Genomic DNA, 26,454 nt, shown 5'->3' on the forward strand with positions numbered 1-26,454 from the left:
TGGAATAATCATCTTTATTTATTACTTTTGCAAATTGAGACGAACTTATACGAAGACACAGTTCCTGGGAAAACAGAGGCAGAGAAGGGTTGAATATTTGGAGCAGTGAAATCAACCACCCCAAGAGAAACTGTTCTCTCTCAAACTCTGCAATCTGCTGTCCCTGTAAGTACATTCACCCTACCCAACTAACTCATAAGGGTTTCCTCAGTTACAAACGCAGTTCCTGCTGCCACCACCAAAATGCCCAAGAGACTAACTCTTCTTCCAGCATATCACATTGAAAATGTCCCCTCTAGGAAGGGCTGGCGCCTAAAGGAAGATGTCCCTTCTGGTCTCCTCAGGCAAATCTTGGAGACCTTGGAGTTCATGCAAGCCCTGCAGAGAGGAGTTGGGAGTGGGAGAAAGACAGTCTGAGCCTAGGATGGTCTACTGATTTCCTAGAGCATCTCTTTCATACTGCACCAGAGGTTAAGTGGCTATGGGGTGCAGCACTCATCTTGCTTTTCAGGCTGAGGGAGCTGGCATTTGCCCACAAACAGCTTTCCGAGTCATGTGGCAGCATGACTGCTTCTGACACAACGGAACATCACAAGTGCCAGAGCACATGGAAACGCCATTTACCTTCCCACAGCAGCGGTACCCATTTATCTACTCGCGCTGGTATGCTTTCAAACTGCTAGGTTGGCAGGAGCTGGGAGAGCAAAGGGAGCTCACCCTGTTGCGCAGATTCGAACTGCCGACCTTCCGATCGGCAAGCCCAAGAGGCTGTGGTTTAGACCCCAGCGCCACCTGCCAGTCCTATGCACCAGAAGTAAACACGCTTCCCACACCATAGGCAGCACTCCAAGGAAAAGCAGCCCACAACTCTCTGCTGCTTTCCTCCTCCCCATGCTGGATTCCTGCCCAATAGGAATCTGTCTGCTTGGAGCAAGGAACACCCATCATTACCTCTAAAACCATCCGAATATTGGCTTTGATCTTGGCAGAGTCTTTGGTAAGGGCTTCACTGAGCCTGTTGGAGACAGAAGAAATTGTGGGTGAGGAAGGAGGGTGGATGCAGCCTGAAACTCTAAAGCAGGCTTCCTCAACCTCAGCCCTCCAGATGTTTTTGCCTACAACTCCCATGATCCTTAGCCAGCAGGACCAGTGGTCAGGGATGATGGGAATTATAGTCTGAAAATATCTGGAGGGCCGAGGTTTAGGAAGCCTGCTCTAAAGACTCTTGGACCATTCACAGATTAGGGCAACATGGTATACCGGGAGGAATTTGCCTGAGCCCAACTGAACACAGTGGAACTTTATTTTCAAACAAACATGCTCCAGACTAAGTGGCACAAAGAGAGAGAGAGAGAGAGATGGTAGAGTATGCTTGTTTCCATCTAAGAGATCTCACCTGTGCTTTTCTGGCTCTTCTCATTGCTTTGGGGGGCTCCTGCCATCTGCATTCCCACAGCATGGCTTGGAGCAGCCAGATTATTGGTTGCAAGAGATTGTCACCCTAAGCTATTGAAGAGTGCTCTTGTGAGGCCTGCCAACTAAGATTCAGTAGTGTTAGACCTCCCTTGGATAGCATGGGGGGGGGGCAGAGTGGGACAACTGAATACCTTCTACTCACTCTGTTAGTAGCTTGTTCTTCTTCTCAATGAAGGCAAGCGCCTCAGGAAGAGTCAACTCCACAAAGAACCCATAACCCAGTGCTACAAATATGGTGGAGGCATCAGGCCTGCAGGAAGAAAAGGTATTTAAAATGGCATGAATTTATACCACTGAGTAAATGGGAACACTTACTTTGGAAGAATGAACTATTAAAAATATGGGATAATGGGTGCATGGTGAAATTAATGAATATGTTTAATGAATGTTATTTTCTCCTTGAAAGAGAAAACAACTGTTTTCCCAAGGGCAAAATACTTACACCAGCTGAGTAGACAGGTGTTTGGCCTTGCAAAGGTTGAGCCTGAGCTACAGCAGCTACTCTGCCATTCCTCCCTGAAAAACCTGGCTTTTAACTTCCTGGTTTCTTCTGCACAGATTGAGCCGATCTCCCTTTTCCACTTCTCCTGATCCAAAGGCCCAGAGGAGGGTCTGTGTGAGTGGTCTGATGCAGGGCTACACAAAATGCTAGTGATGATGATGATAATAATTTATTATTTATACCCTGCCCATCTGGCTGGGTTTCCCCAGCCACTCTGGGTGGCTTCCAACAGAATATTAAAATACAATAGCCTATTAAACATTAAAAGCTTCCCTAAACAGGGCTGCCTTCAGATGTCTTCTAAAAGTCTGGTAGTTGTTTTTCTCTTTGACATCTGGTGGGAGGGCGTTCCACAGGGCAGACGCCACCACCAAGAAGGCCCTTTGCCTGGTTCCCTGTAACTTGGCTTCTAGTGCTTTATTAGAAAAACGTGAAAATGGCAAGCCCTCCTCATAATTTGTCCGCAAGAGACTAATATGTTAAGCATTACTTATACAAAATGCAAGCTAAGTTAGTTGGCCTCAACAGCCCAATTAACTCACCCATAATTTAGAGGCCCCTTTCCAACTCTCACCCATCTCTCAGAAAAGGAAGTAGCTGACAGGCAGGCAGCTAGTCTCTTGACTAGCTAAACCAAAACTAAGGCTCAAAACTTCTAAGCAAGCAGATAGGCACATATGAGCTCATTCTTGCAGCAAATAACCATTAATCCTGTGGTTATCTTGACTACCATGATGGCATTTACAGGACTTCAGGAACTTTTTCACTGTTTGGTACTACACACCACTGCCTGATCCAGTTAGCCCTTCGATTCTCAGACAGCTGAAATCCTCCTTAATCCTCCTTGGTATCTGAAGAAGTGTGCATGCACATGAAAGCTCATACCAAGAACAAACTTAGTTGGTCTTTAAGGTGCTACTGGAAGGAATTTTTTATTTTATTTTGTTTTGACTATGGCAGACCAACACGGCTACCTACCTGTAACTGGAACTCCTTAAACTGCTACTCACATTCTCATGAATAACATTTATAGAGCAGTGTAAATGTTCAAAGTATTTCACACAGCTTGTTCCACTAAATCTTATAACAACTCTGAAAAGCAGGCTTTGTTACTATCCCCATGCTACCGATGGGAGGCTGAGACTCAGAGATGCTGGGTTACCTTGTAGCAAAGGTAAAATATGCCTTCAATGACTGACAGATGTTCAGTGGCTGTACGCTTTCTTCCAATAATGAGGAAAGCTATCTACTTCCCCCTCCATAGTAGATTCCTCAGCTTCCCTCAGCTAGAAGCACTATTTGTCTGCCTGCCTGAGGCATCTGAAGCTTGAAAAACATCATACACAACACATCTGCTTTCTGATTGTGGAACATAATCTGGATTGAGTAGGATTATCTAGAGATGCCTGCTTTGTTAGAGGGAGTTGGATTACTGGCTTTCTGCCCTTTCTCAACTTTTAGGATCCTAGTGTCACACTTTCCTTAGATGCAAGGATGCCATGAAAGAGATGTGCAGAACATTTTTCAATGGAGAACTAACTACATTCCCTTGTGGGGCACATGCCAATTGTGGGTGATGCCATAGGCAAAACATTAGATGCAATTCTTATATTTGTATAGTAGTTTATATTGTAGTTGCACAATTGAAATAAATATTCCACATGGCAAAAGCACTTGAGGACAGTGTGAAGAAGGTCAGGTGATGGGTGTGGTCTGGGGAGAATCCTTAGGGCAGATAAAGACCCTGCAATCATCTTCTGAGGCCCTTCTTCGTGTTCCTCCTCCACGTGAGGTCCGGGGGGTGACAACACAAGAAGAGGCCTTTTCTGCAGGGGCTCCCCATTTGAGGAATAATAATAGTAATAATAATAATTTTTTTATTTATACCCCACCCATCTGGCTGGGTTTACCCAGCCACTCTGGGCGGCTTCCAACAGAATATTAAAATACAATAGCCTATTAAACATTAAAGGCTTCCCTAAACAGGGTTGCTTTCAGATGTCTTCTAAAAGTCCGGTAGTTTTTCTCTTTGACATCTGGTGGGAGGGTGTTCCACAGGGCGGGTGCCACTACTGATAAGGCCCTCTGCCTGGTTCCCTGCAACTTGGCTTCTCATGGTGAGGGAACTGCCAGAAGGCCTCGGCACTGGACCTCAGTGTCTGGGCAGAATGATGGGGGTGGAGATGCTCCTTCAGGTATACTGGACCGATTTAAAGGTCAGCACCAACACTTTGAATTGTGCTCGGAAACATACTGGGAGCCAATGTAGGTCTTTCAAGAGCGGTGTTATGTGGTCTCGGTGGCCGCTCCCAGTCACCAGTCTAGCTGCCGCATTCTGAATTACACTGGTACCTCTGGTTACGTACTTAATTCGTTCCGGAGCTCCATCCTTAGCTTGAAACTGTTCTTAACCTGAAGCACCACTTTAGCTAATGGGGCCTCCCGCTGCCGCTGTGCCGCCAGAGCACAATTTCTGTTCTTATCCTGAAGCAAAGTTCTTAACCTGAAGCATTATTTCTGGGTTAGCGGAGTCTGTAACCTGAAGCGTCTGTAACCTGAAGAGTATGTAATCTGAGGTACCACTGTAGTTGTAGTTTCTGGGTCACTTTCAAAGGTAGCCCCACGTAGAGCGCATCGCAGTAATCCAAGTGAGAGATAACTAGAGCATGCACCACTCTGGCGAGACAGTCTGTGGGCAGGTAGGGTCTCAGCCTGCGTACCAGATGGAGCTGGTAGACAGCTGCCCTGGATACAGAATTAACCTGCGCCTCCATGGACAGCTGTGAGTCCAAAATGACTCCCAGGCTGCGCACCTGGTCCTTCAGGGGCACAGTTACCCCATTCAGGACCAGGGAGTCCTCCACACCTGCCCGCCTCCTGTCCCCCCAAAACAGTACTTCTGTCTTGTCAGGATTCAACCTTAATCCGTTGGCTGCCATCCATCCTCCAACCGCCTCCAGGCACTCACACAGGACCTTCACCACCTTGACTGGTTCTGATTTAAAAGAGAGGTAGTGCTGGGTATCATCCGCATACTGATAAACACCCAGCCCAAACCTCCTGATGATCTCTCCCAGCAGCTGCATATAGATGTTGAAAAGCATGGGGGAGAGGGCAGAACCCTGAGGCACCCCACAAGTGAGAGCCCAGGGGTCTGAACACTCATCCCCCCCCCACCACTTTCTGAACACGGCCCATGAGGAAGGAATCGGAACCACTGTATAACACTGCCCCCAGCTCCCAACCCCTCTAGATGGTCCAGAAGGATTTTATGGTTGATGGTGTCAAAAGCTGCTGAGAGATCCAGCAGAACTAGGAAACAGCTCTCACCTTTGTCCCTAGTCCGCCGGAGATCATCGACCAGTGCGATGAAGGCAGTTTCAGTCCCATGATGAGGCCTGAATCCCAATTGGAAGGGATCCAAATGGTCCGCTTCTTCCAGGTGTTCCTGGAATTGTTCCGCAACCACTCGCTCAATCACCTTGCCCAAGAATGTAGATTTGAGACTGGGCGATAATTGGCCATACTGGCCACATCTAAAGATGGTTTTTTAAGAAGCGGTTTAATAACTGCCTCTTTCAGCGGGGCTGGGAAGGCTCCCTCACAGAAAGAAGTATTCACCACCCCACAAAGCCCACCACCCAGCCCTTCCCGGCTAGCTTTTATAAGCCAGGATGGGCAAGGATCAAGGAGACAGGTCGTTGGTTTCATTCGTCCAAGCAGCCTGTTCACACCCTCAGAGGTAACAGATTGGAATTGATCCCACGCAACTGGACTAGACAGGACTTTAGCACTCTCCCAACCCGGCCCTGCTCCCACGGTGGAGTCTACCTCTTCCCGAATCTGAGCGACTTTATCTGCAAAAAACTTTGCAAAATCATTGCAGCAGATCATGTGGTCCGTACTCTGCCCCGATGGAGCAGGTGGTTCCGCTAAATTGCGAACCACCTGAAAGAGTCTCTTGCTGCTGTTTCTACAGATGCAAGAGGCAGTGAAGAAAGTCTTCTTTGCCATCGCTACTGTCACTTGGTAGGCTCGACATTGAGCTCTAACCCGTGTCCGGTCAGATTCAGAATGAGTTATCCGTCACGGCGCTCTAGCCGTCTCAGCGATTGTTTCATTGCCCTCAGATCCAGGGAAAACCACGGGGCTGTCTGGGCTACATGCAATCGGAGAGGGCACTTTGGAGCCAAACAGTCAGTAGCCCTGGTTAACTCCACATTCCAGCGGGTCACCAGGGAATCAGCTGAAAGGCCATCAACATGGGATAAAGCATCCCCTACCACTCTCTGGAAACCATTTGGATCCATTAAGTGGCGGGGGCAGACCATCCGAATCGGTCCCACCTCCCTGCAGAGGGGAAGGGTCGTGGAGAAGTCCAGTTGCACCAGGAAGTGATCTGACCATGGCACTTCTTTAGTTTTGCTTTTACTTAGTGTCAGATCACCAACATCCAAAGAGATGAACACCAGGTCTAAGGCATGTCCGTAACTATGAGCTGGGCCAAACATATTCAGGGATAGCCGCATGGAGGCCATGCTTTCCACAAAGTCCTGAGCGGCCCCTTGTAAGGTTGTGTCAGTGTGGGTGTTAAAATACTCCAGGACAACCGAAATAGGTGTCTCCAGGGGTTTTCCCACATCGTGATTTTTTGCCTGCGCCTATTCTTGTGATTCACTGCCCAATGCAGGAGGCAGGGGAGAGCTGAGCCGTTAAGAGTTAATAGGGGCTGTAGGAATCACGTCCGTCCCCCGAGTGTGATTTTTGCATAGCAGACACACCATGATTCATGATACATTGCCAGGTCAAAAGTTATGAAAGAGAGATCACAATATGGATTTCAAACCAGTTTTGGACGATATATTTATATATCACCCAGCCCTAGGCATAATCCTTACTTTTTATATCAAAGACAGGTCTCTCCTGTCACTGGAGCAGACAGGAAGTCAAGGGGCAAGAATACACATGAAAATGGATCCAGATGAGCTCTGTCTTTGTGCTACTCACACTTCTGCATTGACATAGAAATTGCAGCCTAGATCCACTTGAGTTGTCAGCTCCTGGCTTCCTGTCTCCTGAGAGAAAAGGAAGAAACGTTTACAGATCGATCTGTTCTCTGGAGTAAAACAGCTGTTACGGTAAGTAACACGCAATGTCCTGCTGTCTCCTGCATCTAAACCCCCGCAGAACACTGCTGCAAATCTTTCTGTGTAAAGTGCTGTAAGCAACTTAAAGAAGTTTTTAGTTACCTGCAACCGCTCAATAATATTCTTGAGCTGCAGGTACTGAGCCATCTTTTCATAGACCTGATCCCGCTGCTGCAGAACCTTCCTGGGGAGAAACACCAACAACGGTCTGGAAGTATGAACAATAAGTAGAGCAAAAGAAACCGAGATCTCACAGCCTGGGGGTTTGCATGAGATGGGAGAGGCAGAGGATGGGCCTGGGAAGGAGACACTCACTGGAGATCCCTCTGCAAAACATCACTGACGAAAGCTTCGTACTGAAGCACTTTCTCCTGCACCTGCCGCTCGCCCGGCATTGCGGCGAGGTTCCCGCGGGAGCTTCGATGCCAGAGCCTGCAGGGGAGACCAGCGGGGCAGTTAATCGCCGTAACTCGGGGCCCGCCCACCCGCCTTCCTCCCACGGAAACAAGGGGAAGCGGGACGCTCCGCCATCCAGCCGGGAAGCGGGCCTGTGGCGGGGACGCGGGCGGGCCACCCTCCCTCCCTTCACGCGGAGGCTTCCCGCCTCCCGGCCTCGTGCCCGCCCCGCCCTTTACCCGGCAAGTCTCTCAGCTCATGGCAGGGACCGGGGAAGCGGCGGAGGGGAAACTCGGGCGCTGCCTCCGCCTCCCTCTTGCGGCGCCCGCTTCCCGCCCCGGAGCCGAGAGGGAAGATGAGGCGCGGCGGGCGCTCTGCTCGGCAGACTCTATGGCGCGCCGCTCGCAGGGAGGCGACTCCATCGCGGCGAGCGTCGGGGCACAGACTGCGCAGGTGCGGAAAGCGACTTCCGGCTGCTACATCCGGGTTCCCTTCAGAGGGGGACTCTTGTAACTGAAAGAAAACGTGCCTCTTTAACGCCCAGAAAAGGATTCCTCTCATTAGAAACTGCTCGCCCGTCTACGTAATTCAAGATAAGTTTCTTTTGCTAAACAAAACTGTGTTCTGAGGCAGCAAAAACGGTGTAGGAAGTGATGTCGTTTACGCAGGGTCAACTTCCGACCCCCTTTCTCCTGAGCATATACATATCAATATCACCACAAAGCTTGAGAACCGCGGTGGGGCACAAGAGAAAGGCGGCCGGAAGGCGGCGGTGAGTCAATAACGCCACTTCCGGCGCCACATTTGTGCGTTTCCCGCCCCAGGAGGCTCTTCTCTCAGATGCCATGGCGGCTCCGGAGCTGCGTCTGGACGGCTCGATTCGCTTCTGGGTTCTGCTGCCCGTGGCTTGGATCGCGCTCGCCATAGGGGTTCTGCGCCTGCGCATAGCGGGCCTGCTGCGCGGCGAGCGCGTGCTGGGCTGGCTCGAGCAACGGCAGGACACGTGAGCGGCTGTGGGGGCGGGGCTGCGGGAGGCCACGCCCACACTCCGCGCCGATTAAGATGGAGTCAGGGTAGAGGACGTGAAAGTGACGTCTTCCTATTTTGGGCCACCTTAAGCTGGGAGGGGTGTTTCTGGGCGTGTGCACATGTGCTCGCAAGTTTTTAAGTCTTACAGAAGTCTGAGCTACACTAAGGTTACCACATTTTTTCAATGAATCTGGGGACACTTTTCAACTTCCTACTAAATTCATGGGTTTTATCAGGGGACTGATTTGTAAATCCGGGGACTGTCCCCGGGATCCGGACGTCTGGTAACCTTAAGCTACACATGACCAAGAGTCCTGTGACACTTTGTAGCCTGCATGTTTGTTTTCTTTATTTATTGTTACAGGTGGGTAGCCGTGTTGGTCTGCCATAGTCAAAACAAAATCGAAAATTCTTTCTAGTAGCACCTTAGAGACCAACTGAGTTTGTTCCTGGTATGAGCTTTCGTGTGCATGCACACTTCTTCAGATACCAATATCTGAAGAAGTGTGCATGCACACGAAAGCTCATACCAGGAACAAACTCAGTTGGTCTCTAAGGTGCTACTAGAAAGAATTTTCGATTTTGTTTTTTCTTTATTTATTGATCAGTTTAAAATAGTGTTTTTGCTACAATCAAGTGTAATAGCATCTTGCTGACAATCCAGAAAAATATGCACACTTAGAATAAAAAAGCACAAACCACAACTACCAGTAATAAATGACAACCTTCCATATGCCATCTTCCTCAAATAATAGAATCATAGAATTGTAGAGTTGGAAGAGACGTCTAGGGTCATCTAGTCCAGCCCCCTGCAGTGCAGGAATCCTGCCCACAACCGCCTCTTCCAGTTAACAGCCACACACCCTGACCCCTTGTGTTGCTGGGCTGTCTGTGTCTCAGCCACAAGGGCTATGTTCTACTTCATCGTCAGAGGCGTCACACCTCTGAATACCACTTGCTGGGAATCGCAGGCAGTGGCAGAGCATATGCCCGCGCTGCCCAGAGCGGGCACACTCCCAAGGGGGGCGTGGTGTGGAGGGTGCCCTCCCAGGCGCAGGATAGCCACTCAGGTGCAAGGAGCGGCACACGCGCCCTGCAGCCTAGAGCGAGCCGCCAATGGCGGACATTCGGCACGCTGGCCACCTGCAACTGCCAAGTGTCACCTCTCTCAGTGAAGACATCCAGAGCGGTTCGCCCCCATGGCACCCCCCCTTCCTCTGCCCCTGATCACAGGTAGATAGAGTACTGTGTGTTCATGTCCAGCTCACAGGCTTCCCGAAGGTGCCAAATATTGAAACCCTGCCTCCCTCCAAAAACAATCTGGAGCAGGAATGCTTTAACCCAGGGGTTGGCAAGGTTTACACCGCCTGGGTCGGTTCACTCCAGTGGAGATCCCTCTGCGGGCCACATTCCGCGCACGTGTGAGTGCATGCACCCGCGATTTCCGGTGTCTGCGTTTGTGCAGAGCAGACATGATTTCCGGCGCCATGGACATGAGTCCTTGTGCTGGTTTAGCGCAATGCGCAGGGACTCACCAAGCGGGTGGCTCGGTTGGGGGGTGGCTTGTGGGCTGGTTAAACAACCCCTGTGGGCCGCTTGTTAGGTTGCCAACCCCTGCTTTAACCTGTTTTCTGATGAAGAGGAAAGAGGCCGCTAGATAGGCTTTGTTGTGGAGGGTGTTCCAGGACTGCTGCAAAGGCTCTATACCTGCTGGCCACTAACCCCCAAGGAAAAGCAGATGATGTAGAATGGAACAGGGAAAGGGAAATTGATACTATATCTCTCATTTGTGCATGTCTCCACTTCATGTAACTATATGTAACTACTACTATATCCTTAAGGGATGCGGGTGGCGCTGTGGTCTAAACTACAGAGCCTAGGGCTTGCCGATCAGGTTGGCAGTTTGAATCCCCGTGACGGGGTGAGCTCCTGTCAGGGTGGATAAAAAACAATGATTTTTTTAAAAAAACCAAAAAATCAGATTTTTTTAAATTTAAATCGGATTTTTTAAAATAAAATGCTTTTTGGGGAAAATATATTACCATCCAAAGGTTATTCAATCATGAAATAAAGATTAGTTTTTTAATTATGTAGAATAAGGCTGTATATGTTTAATTTTTTGGTAAATAAATTCCATTAATCCATCCATCAACCTTTTATTGGCATCAAACACACAAACATACATATAAAAGAGAAGCGGATTAATACTTACACAGTGGCACAGACTATGTTAGAAGAGAAAAGAGACAAGACTCTGCTGACCACGATCACATCTCTGGGACTCCTGATAACTCAGACGACTGCAGAATATTATGACGAGAAAAGAGGAAATGTAGGTATTGAGCTACCAATTTGGTAAGCTCCTGGTCAGTCCCCGTTAGTAGGAAACATAAGACTTCCCGCTCTGGTCTCCTTCTAGGGATACAGAGCTGGTCCAGGAATTGCTGGCGGAGATTGTCGTAAAGTTTGCAGTGAAAAACCATATGAACAAGGCTTTCCACCTGGTGGTCATCACATGGACAAATCCTCTCACCCTCCACCCTGCCTGAGAACCTTCCCCATAGGAGGTTTGGTGGATTTGCATTGAACCTGGCCAACGAAAAAGCCCTTCTTTCTGGGGGGTTCAGTAGAAAATCAAGATAATTACAATTTGTTTCGTGTGCCCACGGAAGATGAAAATACAGAGGGGGAAATGTTTTGCCTGCTGCCTCTATGAGTTATTGGTGCTCGATGTCCCACAACCTAGTTTTTATTGTGGCCTTGGCAGATAGTAAGGACATTGTGTGCAGGAATTCCACTGATAGCCCCAGTTGTTGAACCTTCCTGTTGAAGTGTTGTAGCCCAATGGGGAGGAAGGTGTCCAATAACATTACCTGGAGAAGAGGGTCTCTATCAGAGTCGAGGCAGATGTTTAGCCAGAATATAAGAAATCTTACCCAGGCAACCCTCTAAACATAAAACTGCATATGGTACACATCGTGGGACTGAAAAAATCTTGTAGAGGAAGACTGATTGCACTCGTTCTACTGTCTGAGTGAACCCTGGGATCCAGACTGGAATGCTGTAGAGCAGTTGAGAGATAATTTTGGCATTAAAAACCTTGAGCGCAGAGGGGATATACGAATTACCCCTTGTTGTAAAAAAGCGCATTATAGCTTGCATAGCCAGCTTACTGGCATTCACCTCCGAGTCTCGGTGTGGAGACCAGAAGAGCCTATGGTGGAAGGTGATTCCTAGATAATTGAATTTAAAGACCTGCTGAATGGATTTACTTCCAAAAACCCAGCTATAATTCTTGTGTGAGTTACCAAACACCAGGATTTTGCTTTTCTCAAAGTTTAAGCATAATTTCATTTTGGACATGTACTCAATACAGGCGTTAACCAGTCGCTTTAGACCTATTCTGGTCCGTGACAGCAAAACCATGTCATCCGCATGGAGAAGAATGGGCGTACTTAAGGCTTGGAGCTTTGGACTGTGAGCGTCCACCTGCTTTAGTAAGGGGGCAAGGTCATTAAGAAAAAGATTGAAAAGCGTAGGAGCAAGTACACAGCCCTGTTTTACTCCTCTGTTTATAATGACTGGTGCTGTCAATTCGTTCCCAGGATGAATTCTTATTCGGCAGGTATTATTAGTATAGAGCTTTTTGATCAGATAAAGTAATCTGGGTTCTAAGCCCATAGCCTCCAATTTGGTCCATACCAACCTGCTGTCGATGGTATCAAAAGCAGCCTGGATATCCAGGAAGGCCACATAGAGATGTTCTTTATAGAGTCGTGTGGACTTAGCGACTAAGTGAGACAGCACCATACAATTGCGAGTGGTTGATTTCCCTGGCCTGAACCCAGCCTGCTCAGGGCCTATGATGTTGTTGTCCTCAATCCAGGTGGTTAATCTGTTTAACAGATGCTTAGCGTATAGTTTCCTGATGTTAGATAGGAGACATATAGACCGATAGTTAGCCGGCAGCTTTTGGTCACCTTTTTTAAAAATAGGGATAATTATAGATTGCTGCCAGGAGCTGGGCATAGTTCCTGGTCTATCGACCAGCGTAAACAATTCTGCCAGAGTCGGAGCCCACCACTCGAATTTAGTTTTAATCAGTTCAGGTGGAATGGCGTCAGGGCCTGCAGCCTTTCCTACTTTCATCTGGCCAATTAAATTTATAACTTCTGAATTGGATACTGGAGGCCACTCATCTAGGAGAGAAAGGGTGTCCTGATCCATTCACAATGTCATTTATGCTCTTCCAGAGATTTTTGTAAGATTATTGGGCAGTTTCTCTGCCTACAAGATATTATCACAGATGCTTGGTTTACTTTTGCAGTTCTCAAAACTGAATTTGACTCAGCAGAGATCACATGCCTCTTCTTCAGAGCAAAAATGTTATAACATGAACAGAGTTGAGAAAAAGACCTTAATCCTATTGTTCTACAAACCTATGAATACAGAATCAACCCCTTCAGTGTTAAGTTTCAAGAAGTTCAGTGAACAGAATAGAAACAATATTTTTCTGATTGTTTGGAGTGGAATGGATCTAATAAATCTATTTAAATTGTTATTATTAAGGTAATGATTATTTTTCTCCTTCCTAAGTACAACAGAAAAGTTGTCCAAATATGAATGATTAACCTATTAAACTGGGGATAAAAAACTAATATGAAAAGTTGTTATTCTAAAAATCTTCATCTACTTGCATATTAAAGTTATACCAGCAAGAATTAGTCTTTATGTAGAAAACTGTGGTTTAAATCAAGCCTTACTGACTAGTGATTTAAATCAAATACACCCTGGCTCCTGTTGTTTGCTCCCAGCTCCTGCCCACCTAGCAGTTCGAAAGCACATTAAAGTGCAAGTAGATAAATAGGTACCGCCCCAGCGGAAAGGTAAATGGTGTTTCCGTGCACTGCTCTGGTTTGCCAGAAGTGGCTTACTCTTGCAAGCCACATGACCCGGAAGCTGTCCGCGGACAAACGCCGGCTCCCTTGGCCTATAGAGCGAGATGAGCGCCGCAACCCCAGAGTCGGACACGACTGGACCTGATGGTCAGGGGCCCCTTTACCTTTACTATAACCTTGAATGATAAAACGTAACTTAGGTAAAATAATAATGTTGCTACCTAGGATAGTCAAACCAACACACTCTGTCTAACTGCCTCGGCAACCTTGACAGGTCCTCAACGCCACCTACTGGGTCTACAAAGAACCACATGAATCCATAAACTAAAACGCTCTTTATTGAATGGGTCATTCATAAAAAACAGATACACCATTCAGAAATGTCAATAGCCCATTCACAAATCCTTCCTTTCCCCTTGTACAATAGCTGTCAATTGTTAATGGCAGGATTTGGGAACGCCTGATCTTTATCGATAACCTCAGAATTCTTTTGCCCACCAAGCATTACCCCTGGCGTCTCCGTTCCTGCAATCATAAACAAAAGAGTGATCGTTAGCACCAGGATGGGCGGTACGGGACTCAATATATGTGCTCATGCTTTTGTACTATCACCGAAACGTCAACATTCTAGCAAGCTGCTTTTGTCTAACGAACACTTACCTGTAATCTCGCCAATATGTGTTTTTCCTTCCTCTTCGCATATCCCGAGGCGTGGGAACCAGCGACTCCACCTGAAATGAAACTATACAGTGGTACCTCTGGTTGCAAACGGGATCCGTTCCAGAGCCCCGTTCGCAACCTGAAAGGTCTGCAACCTGAAGCACCACGTCTGCGCATGTGCGCAACGCGATTCGGCGTTTCTGCGCATGCGCGCACACCAAAACCTGGAAGTAACCTGTTCCAGTACTTCCAGGTTCGGTGCGTTCGTAACCCATAGCGAACGCAACCCGCAGCGAATGCAACCAGAGGTATGACTGTATAAGGCTCTACGTTACAGCCGCATCAGTTCCAACTTTGCAGACAGGGATTCTTATCTAAGATATCTACAGCAAACCTTTTAGGAACTAAAATATCCGCCCAATGAAGTTAAACAATAGATCAGCAAAGCAAGACTGATACCCAGAGAGAACTTGCTGCAAGACAGAACCAAAAAATAACAGAACACCACTAATAAACACATACAGCTCCCAAGTTAAAACAGTACAATGCATCATCAGAGATCTACAACCTCTCCTAGACAATGACAGTTCTCTTTCTCAAGCTCTGGGAGGAAGACCTTTCATCGCCTACAGACAGCCACCCAATCTTAAACAACTCCTCACTCACAATAATACAACAACAGGACTTAACATGGACACTGGTACCAGAGCCTGCAATAAACCCAGATGCCAATTTTGCTGCCACATAAACCCGGACAACACCATTACTGACCCCAACAACATCAAACATACCAAATCAGGACTATTTAATTGCCCATCTTCTAACATTGTATATGCCATCAAATGCCAACAGTGCCCTTCAGCTCTCTATATTGGACAAACAGGCCAAACCCTACGCCAAAGGATAAATGGACATAAATATGACACCAGGAATCACAAGACAGAGAAACCAGGAGGAGAACATTTCAGAAATAGACTTGAAAGAGAAGTTGCTGAATTACAACTTATTGTTGTTGTTCAGTCGTTCAGTCGTGTCCGACTCTTCGTGACCCCATGGACCAGAGTACGCCAGGCACGCCTATCCTTCACTGCCTCTCGCAGTTTGGCCAAACTCATGTTAGTAGCTTCAAGAACACTGTCCAACCATCTCATCCTCTGTCGTCCCCTTCTCCTTGTGCCCTCCATCTTTCCCAACATCAGGGTCTTTTCTAGGGATTCTTCTCTTCTCATGAGGTGGCCAAAGTACTGGAGCCTCAACTTCAGGATCTGTCCTTCTAGTGAGTACTCAGGGCTGATTTCTTTGAGAATGGATAGGTTTGATCTTCTTGCAGTCCACGGGACTCTCAAGAGTCTCCTCCAGCACCATAATTCAAAAGCATCAATTCTACGGCGATCAGCCTTCTTTATGGTCCAGCTCTCACTTCCGTACAGAGCCATCTCATCCATAGAAGCCGGTGGCGCGGTGCGCCAGGGCGCTGGGCGCCCCAGGGGCGCCCCCGCGAGCCCGCCGGCATACCGGGCTCCTCCTCCCCAACCCGCCCCCGCCCCCACGGGCAGGCGGGCACTCGCGCGCCGGCGGGCGGGCTGTAAGCAGCCCGCCCTCACCTCCCAGAGCCCCAGCTGGAGCGCTGGAGCGGCGCGGGGCTTTGCGCGACCTTCCAGCACTCCAGCTGGGGCTCTGGGAGGCGAGGGCGGCCGGCTCGCGCTCCCGCGCGCAGCCGGCCGCCCGCCCGATGCAGCGCGAGCTGCCCAGCAGCGCCGCGCCGTCCAGCTGCGCGCGGAGCGCGAGCTGCGCGGGAGCGCGAGCCGGCCGCCCTCGCCTCCCATCCCGGAAGTGCTGGAAGGGCGCGCAGAGCCCCGCGCCACTCCAGCGCCACGCCCCTCACCCCCCGCTCGCCCACCCCCCTCCCAAGGGGCGGCAAGCGCGGGAGGGAGGCGGCGGAGAGGCGGCATGGCGGGGGCGCCGGAGGGATAGCCGCGCCAGGGCGGCAGATCCCCTTAAGACGGCTCTGCTTCCGTACATTACTACTGGGAAAACCATAGCTTTAACTATACGGACTTTTGTCGGCAAGGTGATGTCTTTGCTTTTTAAGATGCTGTCTAGGTTTGTCATTGCTTTTCTCCCAAGAAGCAGGCGTCTTCTGATTTCGTGACTGCTGTCACCATCTGCAGTGATCATGGAACCCAAGAAAGTGAAATCTCTTTACATTCCAGGTTCCTATGCAATACTTTTCTTTACAGCATTGGACTTTCCTTTCGCTTCCAGGCATATCCGCAACTGAGCGTCCTTTCGGCTTTGGCCCAGCCGCTTCATCAACTTATTACCAAACTGAAAACTATGGAGAGACCTGGTCTGAATAGAGATATTGGATTCTTGTCTCATTACAAATGCTAAAGCTATTTTTGGTCATCTGCATACTATCCCTTGCTTTTTCCTGTAGGACTAATTGCAGTCGTTAACAGTCATTAACACTCGTCAGCAGGTTTACCATACCCATTAAGCCAATCACCCATCTCTACTACCCTTCTGAGAAAACCCCCACCCCACCCTCCCACTATATATAAGGGTCTGGTGACTTTTGCTAATACCAGAACAAACTTAGTTGGTCTAAGGTGCTACTGGACAATTTTTTTATTTTAATTTAGGTATGTGTGTGTGTGTGTGTGTGTGTGTGTGTGTGTGTTTTGCCCTTTTGTTCAAGGTTTCTCCTCCATCCTGCATGTGTGAGTGTGGACCCTGTTGCAACAGACTGTTTTCCTGACAATAAAGATCGGGCTTACTTGCTGCCTTGCTTCATCATATCTTAGGTTGGTCTCTGTTCATTCTCCAACTGATAGAGAGTCTAGCGACCTCTATATGGGCTTCTTGTGTACCTCCTACAGGGAAAGAAGCAGGTTTTTAATATTTCTTTATACAGTGTTATAAGAGAAAAAAACCCTGCTAGTTTTCTTTTATGGGGTACCCAAGAGCCCGTATAGAGCCCTCAAGTGGGTTCCCTATCGGTAGGAGAAAATAACAGAGGCCAGCCAGAGTATATTGAGAAGCAAAGTGGCTAGTAAGCCTGATCTTTATTGCAACAGAAAAGTATTGTTGCAACAGGGTCCCCACTCCCCACACAGAGGGAGGAGAGAACCGAAAACAATGGTGCAAAGTCCTTATATAGACTTTTGAAATTGCCCACCCTGTAGCCCAAGACCACCCCTCTGAAACATCATACATACATCACAGAAGGAGGCGGTCTACAGCAGAAATCCTGTTTGCCATGATTACCTGGACAGCCTGGCCATTCTTTTGTGATGGCTCACCCTATTCATACACAGATACGCCCTTAAGACAGGATTTGTAAGCAAAAAGACAATGGGGAGGCTTTCCCCATTTTCTTCCCTTACTGCAGAGGAATATTTGAGGTCACTGGAAGAGTCAAAATGGCTTCAGGATCGCTCTCCTGTACTATTTCAGACATGTGGTTTATATACTTATGTATGTGTTTGCCTTGTACATTTATGTGCATTTATTTTATATTTGAGACCTTAGAATTCTTATAACAACAGTATGGCCTCAGAGGATGGATGCCAGGAGCATGGAACCCTTTTAGGTACCCTGGACCAGCACATTTAAGGCTTTAAAAACCAAAATCATCCACTGAAAACAATTTTTTCCTTGCAATATTTAACTTTAACCATAAGGAGAGGTGGTGTGATGCAGTGGTTTGAGTGTCGGACTAGAACCTGGGAGACCAGGGCTCAAATCCTCACTCAGCCATGAAGCTCACAGGGTTGTTGTGGGGATTAAATGAGGGGAACGGAACCATGGAGCTCCTTGGATAACAGGTGGGATATGGGTGCAATAAATGAATACATTTTCTCAAAGTGGTTCACAATATTGAAACCAGATGCATAGATGACAGGTCCTGTGAAATGTGTCCAAATCATACTGTGTTCTTAAGTGTGGAATTCTAGAATTGCACAACTGCTTTGTTCGCACCCCTGAACACATTGCTCCAAGCAGCTGTTTGTATGTAGTCATGTGGATTGCATGAGTAGATGTGAGCAGGCCAGTCTTTTACTGCCGTATTTGGTTTGATGATTTGATCCCATTACTTTTGTTTGCAAATTCTGTTGTACCTACAGCTGAGTTGAGTGTTCTTTGTCTGTCAGGCAGATTCTGGCTCGTAGTCGCCTCCTGAGAGAAAACGGACGTTTCCTAACTCATCAGGTAAGGGAGAGTGTGGGTGCAGATGCTTCTGAAAAGCCACTTGCCTCCTTGCCCAGAGAGAGGCCTGTCACTGGCTCCTCAAGGGATAGGCCTTAGGCAAGGGTACAGACATAAAGCTAGGAAATTTAATGGTCCACACACAACCTCCTTTGGCTTATGACCCAAATGTGATCTATTCCCCACAGAGGTTCTGGATTAATACTGGAACCACTCGATAGATGCAAGTCAGAGGGGTTTTTGTCAGGGCCGTCTTAAGCTTATCTGGTGCCTGTGGTGCAAGGATCCATCCGGCGCCCCCGACCCCCGGGCACAGCACGGCACTAATTTGTTGAGCAGCCTTCCCCAAGCTGGTGCCCTCCAGATGTTTTGGATTACAACTACCATCTGCCCTGACCAGCATAGCTATACTAGCCAAGACTGATGGCTAAGACTCATCCGCTTTTCCAACAGCGACAAGCTGAAGAAGAGCGTGCGAAGAAGGGAAGGGCTTCGGCGGCTCCCAAATCCAGGATCGCCTTCCCCTGGTGGTGGGCTGGCCTCCTGCCGGGCCGCCAATCTCTGCTTCTTTGTACCGCCGGGATCCTGAGCAGATCCTTCCCTGCCTCTATCTCTCTGTCTGCCCCACCCCGTCGTGGTGCCTGCAGCCCGAGAAGAGGCAGGTGAGGGGGGCGCTGCCGGCGGGGCTGGAGGGCGGCTCCTCCGGCAGGGAGGTGGCTGCAGGGGCGGCGCGGCATGGCGGAGGCGCCCTCCAGAACTTGCCGCCGTGGCGCCTTGCACCACAGGGCTCTATGGCTAAGACGTCCCTGGTGTTTGTTTTGCTTAGACTGCTGGCCTAAAAAGAACTGATTTGAGGGTTTGAATACCAGAAGTGAAACTTGATTCCCCCTCTCTGAATTTTGTTTGTAATTCTGTCTTGTCATTCTTGATAAGGAGGGTAGAGCACAAGGGTGCTTCTTTGGGAAGGGGGTTGCGGAAAATGCTTGAGACCATAACCATAACAAATGGGGTTTTTTAGTATGTTGTTTTTTAATACATCTTTGCAATGTAAATATATTGAAGGGCAGGCCTCTGCACCTCTCCTGCCTCCACCCATCCTGGCACCCTCAAAAAGGCAGGTGACCAAGACTTCACACCTGTGTGCTTTTACCTGGAAGGAAGCCCCACTTAAGATTTTATTTATTTATTTAACTTCTGAGGACGTATGCATAGCATTAACATAAGAAACTGCATGCCCTGGTTCAGATCTTTCCTCTTCCATGAGGCCATTCTAAGGTCCTATCAGGGAACCTGTAGATGCTGCCACTGCTGCTGCCCTCCCAGCTCCCTTGGGTCCTAGACATCACAGCCAGCAACCAGGGGTGAGAGGAGTTGGTCCAGCATTGGAGACCACAGGTTCCTTTTCCCTGATAAAAGATGCAAGGCTTCCAAAGATAATGCATATGAAACCCTTCAAACCATCTAAAATGCAATGATAAACTTCCTTGTTGAAAACACCTTTAGCTCATCTGGATTTCTGAGGCCCTTCCTCTTTCCCCAGGGCTTCCTCATGCGTAAGCATCACTTCAATAACCCTGAAAGTGGCTTCTTCCGCCAAACCAAGCGTAAAGTGCAGCCCCGAAACCTGCTAACAGGTAACCATGGGAACGGGCATGGGAGTACAAGGGGCAGTGAGAGGGTTCTGCTGTCTCCCCCCCCCCCCGTCCCACTTACTCAATCAGTGCTGCTGTCCAACCGTGGGACTGCTGCCTGGAAGCAGTGATGGACTTGATGGGGCCCAATAAGCCGAAGTTGATAAGGTGGAGGTCCTGTGAGTGGGTGCCTTCTGTGTCCCGCCTTCTTCTTGGAGTGGTGGAACTCCCCTTGAAGGAGCAGCTTTGTACTGTGGGAATACTCTGGGATTCCAACTTGCCGCAGGTGGCTTCTCAGGTGGCTTCTGTGACTATGTGTCCTTTGGCCCAGCTTTGGGCAATCTGCCAGCTACAGCCTTTCCTGGGCCATGATAGCCTTGCCTCAGTTGACTGCCCATCTGGACTACCATGACAGCCTACGTGTGAGACAGCCCTCAAAGGTGGCCCAGAGGCTGCAGTTTGTGGGTAAGTGGGGCACCATGTGGCACCGGTTCTGAGGGTGCTGCTGCACTGGGCCCAATTCAAGTGTTAGTACTAGCATAAAAGGTAAAGGTAAAGGACCCCTGACAGTTAAGTCCAGTCGCAAATGACTCTGGGGTTGCAGTGCTCATCTCGCTTTACTTGCTGAGGGAGACGACTTTTGTCCGCACACTGTTTTTCCGGGTCATGTGGCCAGCATGACTAAGCCACTTCTGGGGAAACCAGAGCAGCGCACGGAAATGCTGTTTACCTTCCCGCTGGAGCGGTACCTATTTATCTATTTGCACTTTGACGTGCTTTCAAACTGCTAGGTTGGCAGGAGCTGGGACCGAGCAACGGGAGCTTACCCCGTCACAGGGATTCAAACTGCTGACCTTTCAATCGGCAAGCCCTAGGGTCAGTGGTTTAGACCACAGCGCCACCCGCATCCCTACCGGTAGTACTAGCATAAATAGCCCTAAATGGCTCGGGGACCAAGCACTTTGTTCTCCAGTATAAACCACCTTGGCAGGTGAGGCTTTGGCGGCAGCATTGGAGACGAGCTGCCAACCATTAGTGGGCTCGGTTCTGTGTGTCCTTGGGCTGGTCCTTGTGGACAGAACCTGATTTGCCCTCCAGTCGCCAGCTCTGTGGGTTAAACTGAGATCAGTTTAACAGATGTCAGGTGCCTCGGGTCCTGTACTGGGAGCAAGGCAGGATATCAAACCAACAAACGAACCAGTTTTGTTTTTTTAAGGCAGGGCTGTGAGCGCTCTGTGCTCAAGTTTATTCTCAGCTGACGTGGTGCAAAATCTGCAAGAAAATGAGCGGTTGGATTCTGTGGTCTGTATATAAATTATGCTATTTAAGCACCCTTCCCTTATTTTGGACATTTTGTTTGAGTAGACCCCTACTTGTGTTTGAGATTTCTGCAGCTATCATACGTCCCCACACGCCCACAAACCCCAAGGAGCTAGAACTTGTTTTTGTTTTCGAAAGATGCTGATATTCACATAAAACCAAATTTTGTTCCTGGCACTTCCTTCTGTGGTTTCCATGTGTCCCTGTGGAATCCCAGGCTGCACAGTGCCCTGTTTGACACACACCTCTCTCCCTCTCTTGCAGATCCCAGCCTGGTTATGGAGATGATGAAGGGCAACTTGGTCCATGTCCTTCCCATGGTCCTAGTTGGAGGCTGGATCAATTGGGCCTTCTCTGGCTTTGTGGCCAGTGAGTGATACGGGGATTTAACACAGGCCTGGAAGCTGCAGGGGGGTGCCCTTGTGGAGACCCATTCCTTGTGCAGCAGAAGATGAGGGGGAACGGTGGCCCTCTAGCTGGTTGCTGGACTACAATCCCCATAACCCCACGCTGGCTAGGATTGATGGGAGGTGGGAGCCCAATAGCCCTTGCAGGGCAACAGGGGGTCCCTCCCCTGGTGGACAGTTTTAGTATTGCTGTATGTGCTATTTGATTACAGTGGTACCTTGGTTTAAGGACAGTCCAGTTTAACAATGATTTGGTTTACAAACTCCACAAAACCGGAAATAGTGGTCTTGGTTTGAGAACTTTAACTTGGTCTAAGAATGGAATCTGAATGGTGGAAGGGCACCAGCGGCAGGAGGCCTCATTAGGGAAAGTGCGCCTTGTTTTAAGAACGGTTTCAGTTTAAGAACGGACTTCTGGAACGGATTAAGTTTGTAAACTGAGGTACCACTGTATTTTGTTTCTAAATCTGCTGCTGTTTTGTTTTTGTTTTGCAGTATAGAAATATTTTAAAATAACAATATTTAAGGCAGGCATAGGCAAACTCCGGCCCTCCAGATGTTTGGGACTATAATTCCCATCATCCCTAGCTAGCAGGACCAGTGGTCAGGGATGATGGGAATTGTAGTCCCAAACACCTGGAGGGCCGGAGTTTGCCTATGCCACCAAGATGCATTCTTCCAGAATCCGGTGTTTCATAGCCTTTGGCTCAGCTTGCCTGTAAACAGACCACCACCCCTAGTCATCCTTTTATTCCAGACCAGAGAGCTTGGGCTGATGGCAGGTTGCCTCTAGCTACATTAGGCGTAGTTATGAATCAGGAAGACCCCCATCCAAATCTGCCCCCTGCCCTGAACTCTTAGGAAAGTGATCACCCTTCTCAACCTCTTTCCCTCCCAGCCACCCACCCAGTCTAGTAATTTACTGGGATTCTGTGACCTGCATGAGGAGATTTGGTAAGAAGGTATTGTAGGCCCTTTAAGTTGCTCCTTTGCTTGCAAGGGGGGGCTTTAGCTTGGGATCTGAGCTGATCTGGAGGGTGGCACCATGCGCAAGAAAGCTGGGAGCTGTAAATCACTGGGGAGGAGGGTGGCGGGGCAGCAGCTGTAGAGCTTGGAGTGGGTGGGTCCAGCTCTAACACCTCTCCATCCCAACCTCCCTCCCTCCCAGCCAAGGTTCCCTTCCCCCTTACCCTGCGGTTCAAGCCCATGCTGCAGCGTGGAATTAGCCTGCCTTCCTTGGACCCCTCTTGGTAAGCACCTGCCTGCCCTCAGGCCCAGCCAGCCCCTCCATGGGTTTGGGGTGGGTGATGGCCTCTGGCCTAGTTTCCACCCTTGTGGGACTGGGGGCCAGGAAGGCTCCCTGAGATAGTCACTGACAGATGTTTTCACTTCCCAGGGTGAGTTCGGCCTCCTGGTACTTCCTCAACGTTTTTGGCCTCCGCCGAGTGTACAGCCTCGTCCTGGGAGAGGAGACCGGTGAGAGACAGCTTGGGGACAGGGAGTGTTGGGCTTTTAAGGTGGGGTGGGTGTCTTGTGTGGGATGTACCTCTTCATATTGCAAAGTGTAGGGTGGACGTTGGGAGTGCTTATTGAGGCACGAGCTTTCATGAACTAGAGACTACTTTGACTGCTGCATGAAGTGGTGCTGATACTTTGGGAACCTGTTTGAAACCGTGGGGGGCAGCGCCGAACCTCTCAGGATTGTAGCGGTCACACGTTGGAACTTGCTCTGTACAGCCACTCACTCCTGCATTCGGAATACTCTTTGCTACTCCACTATTGCTCTATATGTCAATGCAGAAGAACAAGTATCAACAAAAACCCATTTCTGCTGAGAGTTTACACCTAATCAAAGGCAGCCAGACTGTTAGTAGCTGACAGTTACCTCTTGCTGTGTTGTTCTCTCCACAGCTGCAGAGCAGAACCAGCTGCTCCTGCAGGACCCGTTCCTCAGCCCAGCTGTCCCCACCCCACCTGATCCCAACAAGGCTTTCAAGGTACTGCCCTAGATTGTTTCAATGGTTTCACTTAGGTGAGAGCACGTAGCTGATAAGATTAGATGCAGTCCATTTGATGCAAGACTAATTGGCTGGGTGGCATCTTATCTGCAGGGCTACAGCTGTGCCACTCCAGCTGCTGTGCATGCGCAGGATCTCTGCTGTGCCAGTGTGGGCGTAGGCAGCCCTGCATATCCCGAGAGATGGTGCTGTGGCCCAATATGTGCGCTAGACAATATCTGTTTAAAGAAATGACAGGAGAACCCTCTCAGCTATCCTCCCTCCACCCTCAACAAGGAGACAGTGCTGACCTTTCCTATGGGATCATTGTAAAACAGGATTGTGAGTGAGAATGGGAACACTTTGGAAGTTAAGGGCCATAAAAACACCTCGGGAACAGTCAGCGCTGCTCATTTTGAAGTTTAGAGCTTTGTGCTTGCCAGGGCTGCCACCTTGCAAACATCTCTGATGGCAGTGGTGTTTGCACACACAGCCGCACACATCCTGTTCAGCACAAGGATTTCTGTTTGTGCAATGGGACTTCCTTCTCTCCCCCCCCCCAAAGTGTCCCCAAGGGCTGGGGGAACCATATGGAGCAGATTTAAGGGGCACATGGGAGAACATGCACAACCAGGGGTCCTTACGCTGACGGAACGATGGTCTTGGTGTTGTTGGATCCCACCCTCAGATTGCAGCTTGATGCAGAGCTTGCACGTGTGTTCCTGTGGCGATAAGCTGCTCAAGGCTGACAAACTCTTTTTCTTTATCCAGGCTGAGTGGGAAGCTTTAGAGTTGGTTTCTCACCACTGGGCTCTACGGGATGTGGAAGAGCAGTTGATGTCACAGGACCTCAAGCTGGCAGGGATGCCTGGGCCTGACTGATCCCATCCTGTGACCGCTGCAGGCTACTGCTGTCCTATGGGACAAATGTGTGCGCGCAAGAGACCCTTTCACCTCCTTGGGAGGTGGAAGAGGCTGACCCTCCCTGCGTAATCAGCGTGGAACGGCTTTTCGTCTTAGAGGCAGGAAGGTTGCAGCAGAGAGCTTGAAGTCTGTAGCATGACCCCCCCCCCCCAATCAGTCAGTCAGAGCAGTGGGCAAATAGCCTCTGTGGAACTGGCTCTGGGTGCCTGAAGTCTTGCAGGGGTAGCTGGAGCCAGCAGGTTAATGTCAAAAAGCTCCTTTTCTTGTTCTGCTTGCATGCAGAGAGAGAAGCCCAGTGTGGCAGACAGCTTTATGGGATGCCAGTCCCAAGTGTGTGTAGAACAAGTTTGGCTATTAAAATCAAGGTAGCTGCAACAAACCCTGCTTTACTGTCCTTATTTGCAATCTCCATGTCTGGCCTGCCCTTGGTGGCTGGTGCATAAACGCTGCCTAGGTTCTTCCACGCTGCACCATGAAAGAGTTTTCGAGAAAAGCGGCACCTCCTTAACCTTTGCAGGGAAAGGGAGGAGTGCTCAGGGCCAGTGTAACTTGAAATATAAGGCACCAGTTTTGAACGGGGGACACACACACAATGTTTTAACTGAGAGAACTCCAGCAATGCTTCCACCAAGTTGAACAGGCTACTTAGCACTGTCAAAGGCCTCCACCTCCAGCCTCTCCAAGCACCCAAGTTGAATCCCATCCTGCAATGTGGGGTGTACTCTGCCCACCCAGTGGAGTTCTTTCCTCCTTTCAAGAGAGAATCATGGCCTCCAGAGCACAAGCTGGCCACCACATTGGAGGTTGCTGTCCAGAAGTTGGAAGACTCATGCTGTGGTTGCCTCTGTCCTTGCTGGCTGAAACAGAGATGGTTTGGGGAACACGATCCTCCTCTACTTAGGGGTAAATGTCTCATTGAAGCTTGCCAACTGTCTTCCTCCCCAGAGGTCAGTCCACTTCTAAGCTATCCAGCACCGAAGAGCATGGAACAGCTTGAAGGCTACCAGGGAAGCATGCACCTCCCTGCTGCTGCTGCTGCCCAGATTTGAATTCATTGGTGTGGCATCTTGCTACCAGACATTGGTTTTCCTTACCCATCCCTCTGCAGAGCAGATGGCAAAAACAGCACAAGGAAGCTCAAGTCTATTAGGCTGCCACTCTCCTATGGCTTGCTACAATGGCCAGGAACATTTGCAACAGAAGTCCCCACGAGTGGCACCATGCTCCAGCAGAGAGCCTCGAATTCTCTCTGTTCCCACATGTGGGCGTAACTATGATGGGACAGGCAGTGGCAGCTGGAGGCTGGACTGAGTCAAAGTGCTACCACAATTGCATCACAATCTGCAGCAGAGCAGAAGTTGCCAACATGGTGCCCTCCAGATGTTGCTGGGATTACAAAGTCCTATAAGGCCATGGGGTGTTGGGGGGCATCCAGTTGGCTTGCCCTGTTCATGGAAGAGTCCTGGTCCAAAGAGGAATGAAGCGCTCAGGAGGTAAAGAGGGGCAAAAAGAGGCCACATGCCATTTGAAAGAAGTTACTTTATGTACAAGTTTTGCCACATGCCAAAAATATTTTCTTCTGGGAAAAAAACACCTTCAAAAGAAAAGAAAGAAGCCCCCAGAGTCAAGTGAAGGAATATTCTTCCCAAACTGCTTAAGAAAATACCTAATGTGCTTCTGCAGGCCAGCCCTGCCTCCGCAGGTGTCCTGTCCCTGCCCTCCCCAAACATTGCACACAGAAACCTATTTACAAGCCAGTGCAATCCCTGAGCCTGGAAGCAGCAGCAGCGGCACCAGAGACACTCGGCAGAGGGGGGAGAACTTCCATGCACTTCTGTGGGCCCAGGGCAGGCGC

General features: G+C 49.2%; 2 protein-coding genes across 3 annotated transcripts; one reads left to right on the plus strand and one right to left on the minus strand.

Annotated features, from left to right (window-relative positions):
• Positions 1 to 7,888, minus strand: UXT (ubiquitously expressed prefoldin like chaperone). 2 transcript variants are annotated; one of them, XM_033173685.1, is made up of 7 exons: positions 7,761 to 7,884; positions 7,441 to 7,557; positions 7,228 to 7,309; positions 6,986 to 7,053; positions 1,619 to 1,726; positions 952 to 1,015; positions 1 to 378 (listed from the first exon to the last, which is right to left on the minus strand). In XM_033173685.1, the coding sequence occupies exons 2-7, from the start codon at positions 7,518 to 7,520 to the stop codon at positions 313 to 315; spliced, it is 468 nt and encodes a 155-aa protein (XP_033029576.1). In that variant the 5' UTR covers positions 7,521 to 7,557; positions 7,761 to 7,884; the 3' UTR covers positions 1 to 312. The 2 variants fall into 2 exon arrangements, with proteins under 2 accessions (XP_033029576.1, XP_033029577.1); XM_033173686.1 differs by lacking the exon at positions 952 to 1,015 and having other exon boundaries at positions 7,761 to 7,888.
• A 446-nt stretch (positions 7,889 to 8,334) lies between these two features.
• LOC117061026 (ER membrane protein complex subunit 3-like) lies at positions 8,335 to 24,978 on the plus strand. Its single transcript, XM_033173687.1, has 8 exons — positions 8,335 to 8,524; positions 18,266 to 18,323; positions 19,861 to 19,954; positions 21,536 to 21,640; positions 22,847 to 22,928; positions 23,075 to 23,154; positions 23,590 to 23,675; positions 24,447 to 24,978. Exons 1-8 carry the CDS (start codon positions 8,367 to 8,369, stop codon positions 24,555 to 24,557), a joined length of 774 nt encoding a protein of 257 aa, XP_033029578.1. The 5' UTR covers positions 8,335 to 8,366; the 3' UTR covers positions 24,558 to 24,978.
• The last annotated feature ends 1,476 nt before the right edge of the window (positions 24,979 to 26,454 follow it).

The sequence above is a fragment of the Lacerta agilis genome, chromosome 16 (assembly GCF_009819535.1).
Source record: "Lacerta agilis isolate rLacAgi1 chromosome 16, rLacAgi1.pri, whole genome shotgun sequence".
Taxonomy (NCBI): domain Eukaryota; kingdom Metazoa; phylum Chordata; class Lepidosauria; order Squamata; family Lacertidae; genus Lacerta; species Lacerta agilis.

What these genes read in the sequence shown, in the direction of transcription:
- LOC117061026 (XM_033173687.1), top strand. Translation starts at nt 8,367, where the DNA reads ATGGCGGCTCCGGAGCTGCGTCTGGACGGCTCGATTCGCTTCTGGGTT. An exon ending in GACGTTTCCTAACTCATCAG is followed by an intron (nt 18,324 to 19,860) that starts GTAAGGGAGAGT and finishes CTCTTTCCCCAG; the next exon opens with GGCTTCCTCATGCGTAAGCA. An exon ending in CTTCTCTGGCTTTGTGGCCA is followed by an intron (nt 21,641 to 22,846) that starts GTGAGTGATACG and finishes CCTCCCTCCCAG; the next exon opens with CCAAGGTTCCCTTCCCCCTT.
- UXT (XM_033173685.1), bottom strand. Translation starts at nt 7,520, where the DNA reads ATGCCGGGCGAGCGGCAGGTGCAGGAGAAAGTGCTTCAGTACGAAGCT. An exon ending in GTTTTGCAGAGGGATCTCCA is followed by an intron (nt 7,310 to 7,440) that starts GTGAGTGTCTCC and finishes GTTTCTCCCCAG; the next exon opens with GAAGGTTCTGCAGCAGCGGG. An exon ending in ATATTCGGATGGTTTTAGAG is followed by an intron (nt 379 to 951) that starts GTAATGATGGGT and finishes TCCTCTCTGCAG; the next exon opens with GGCTTGCATGAACTCCAAGG.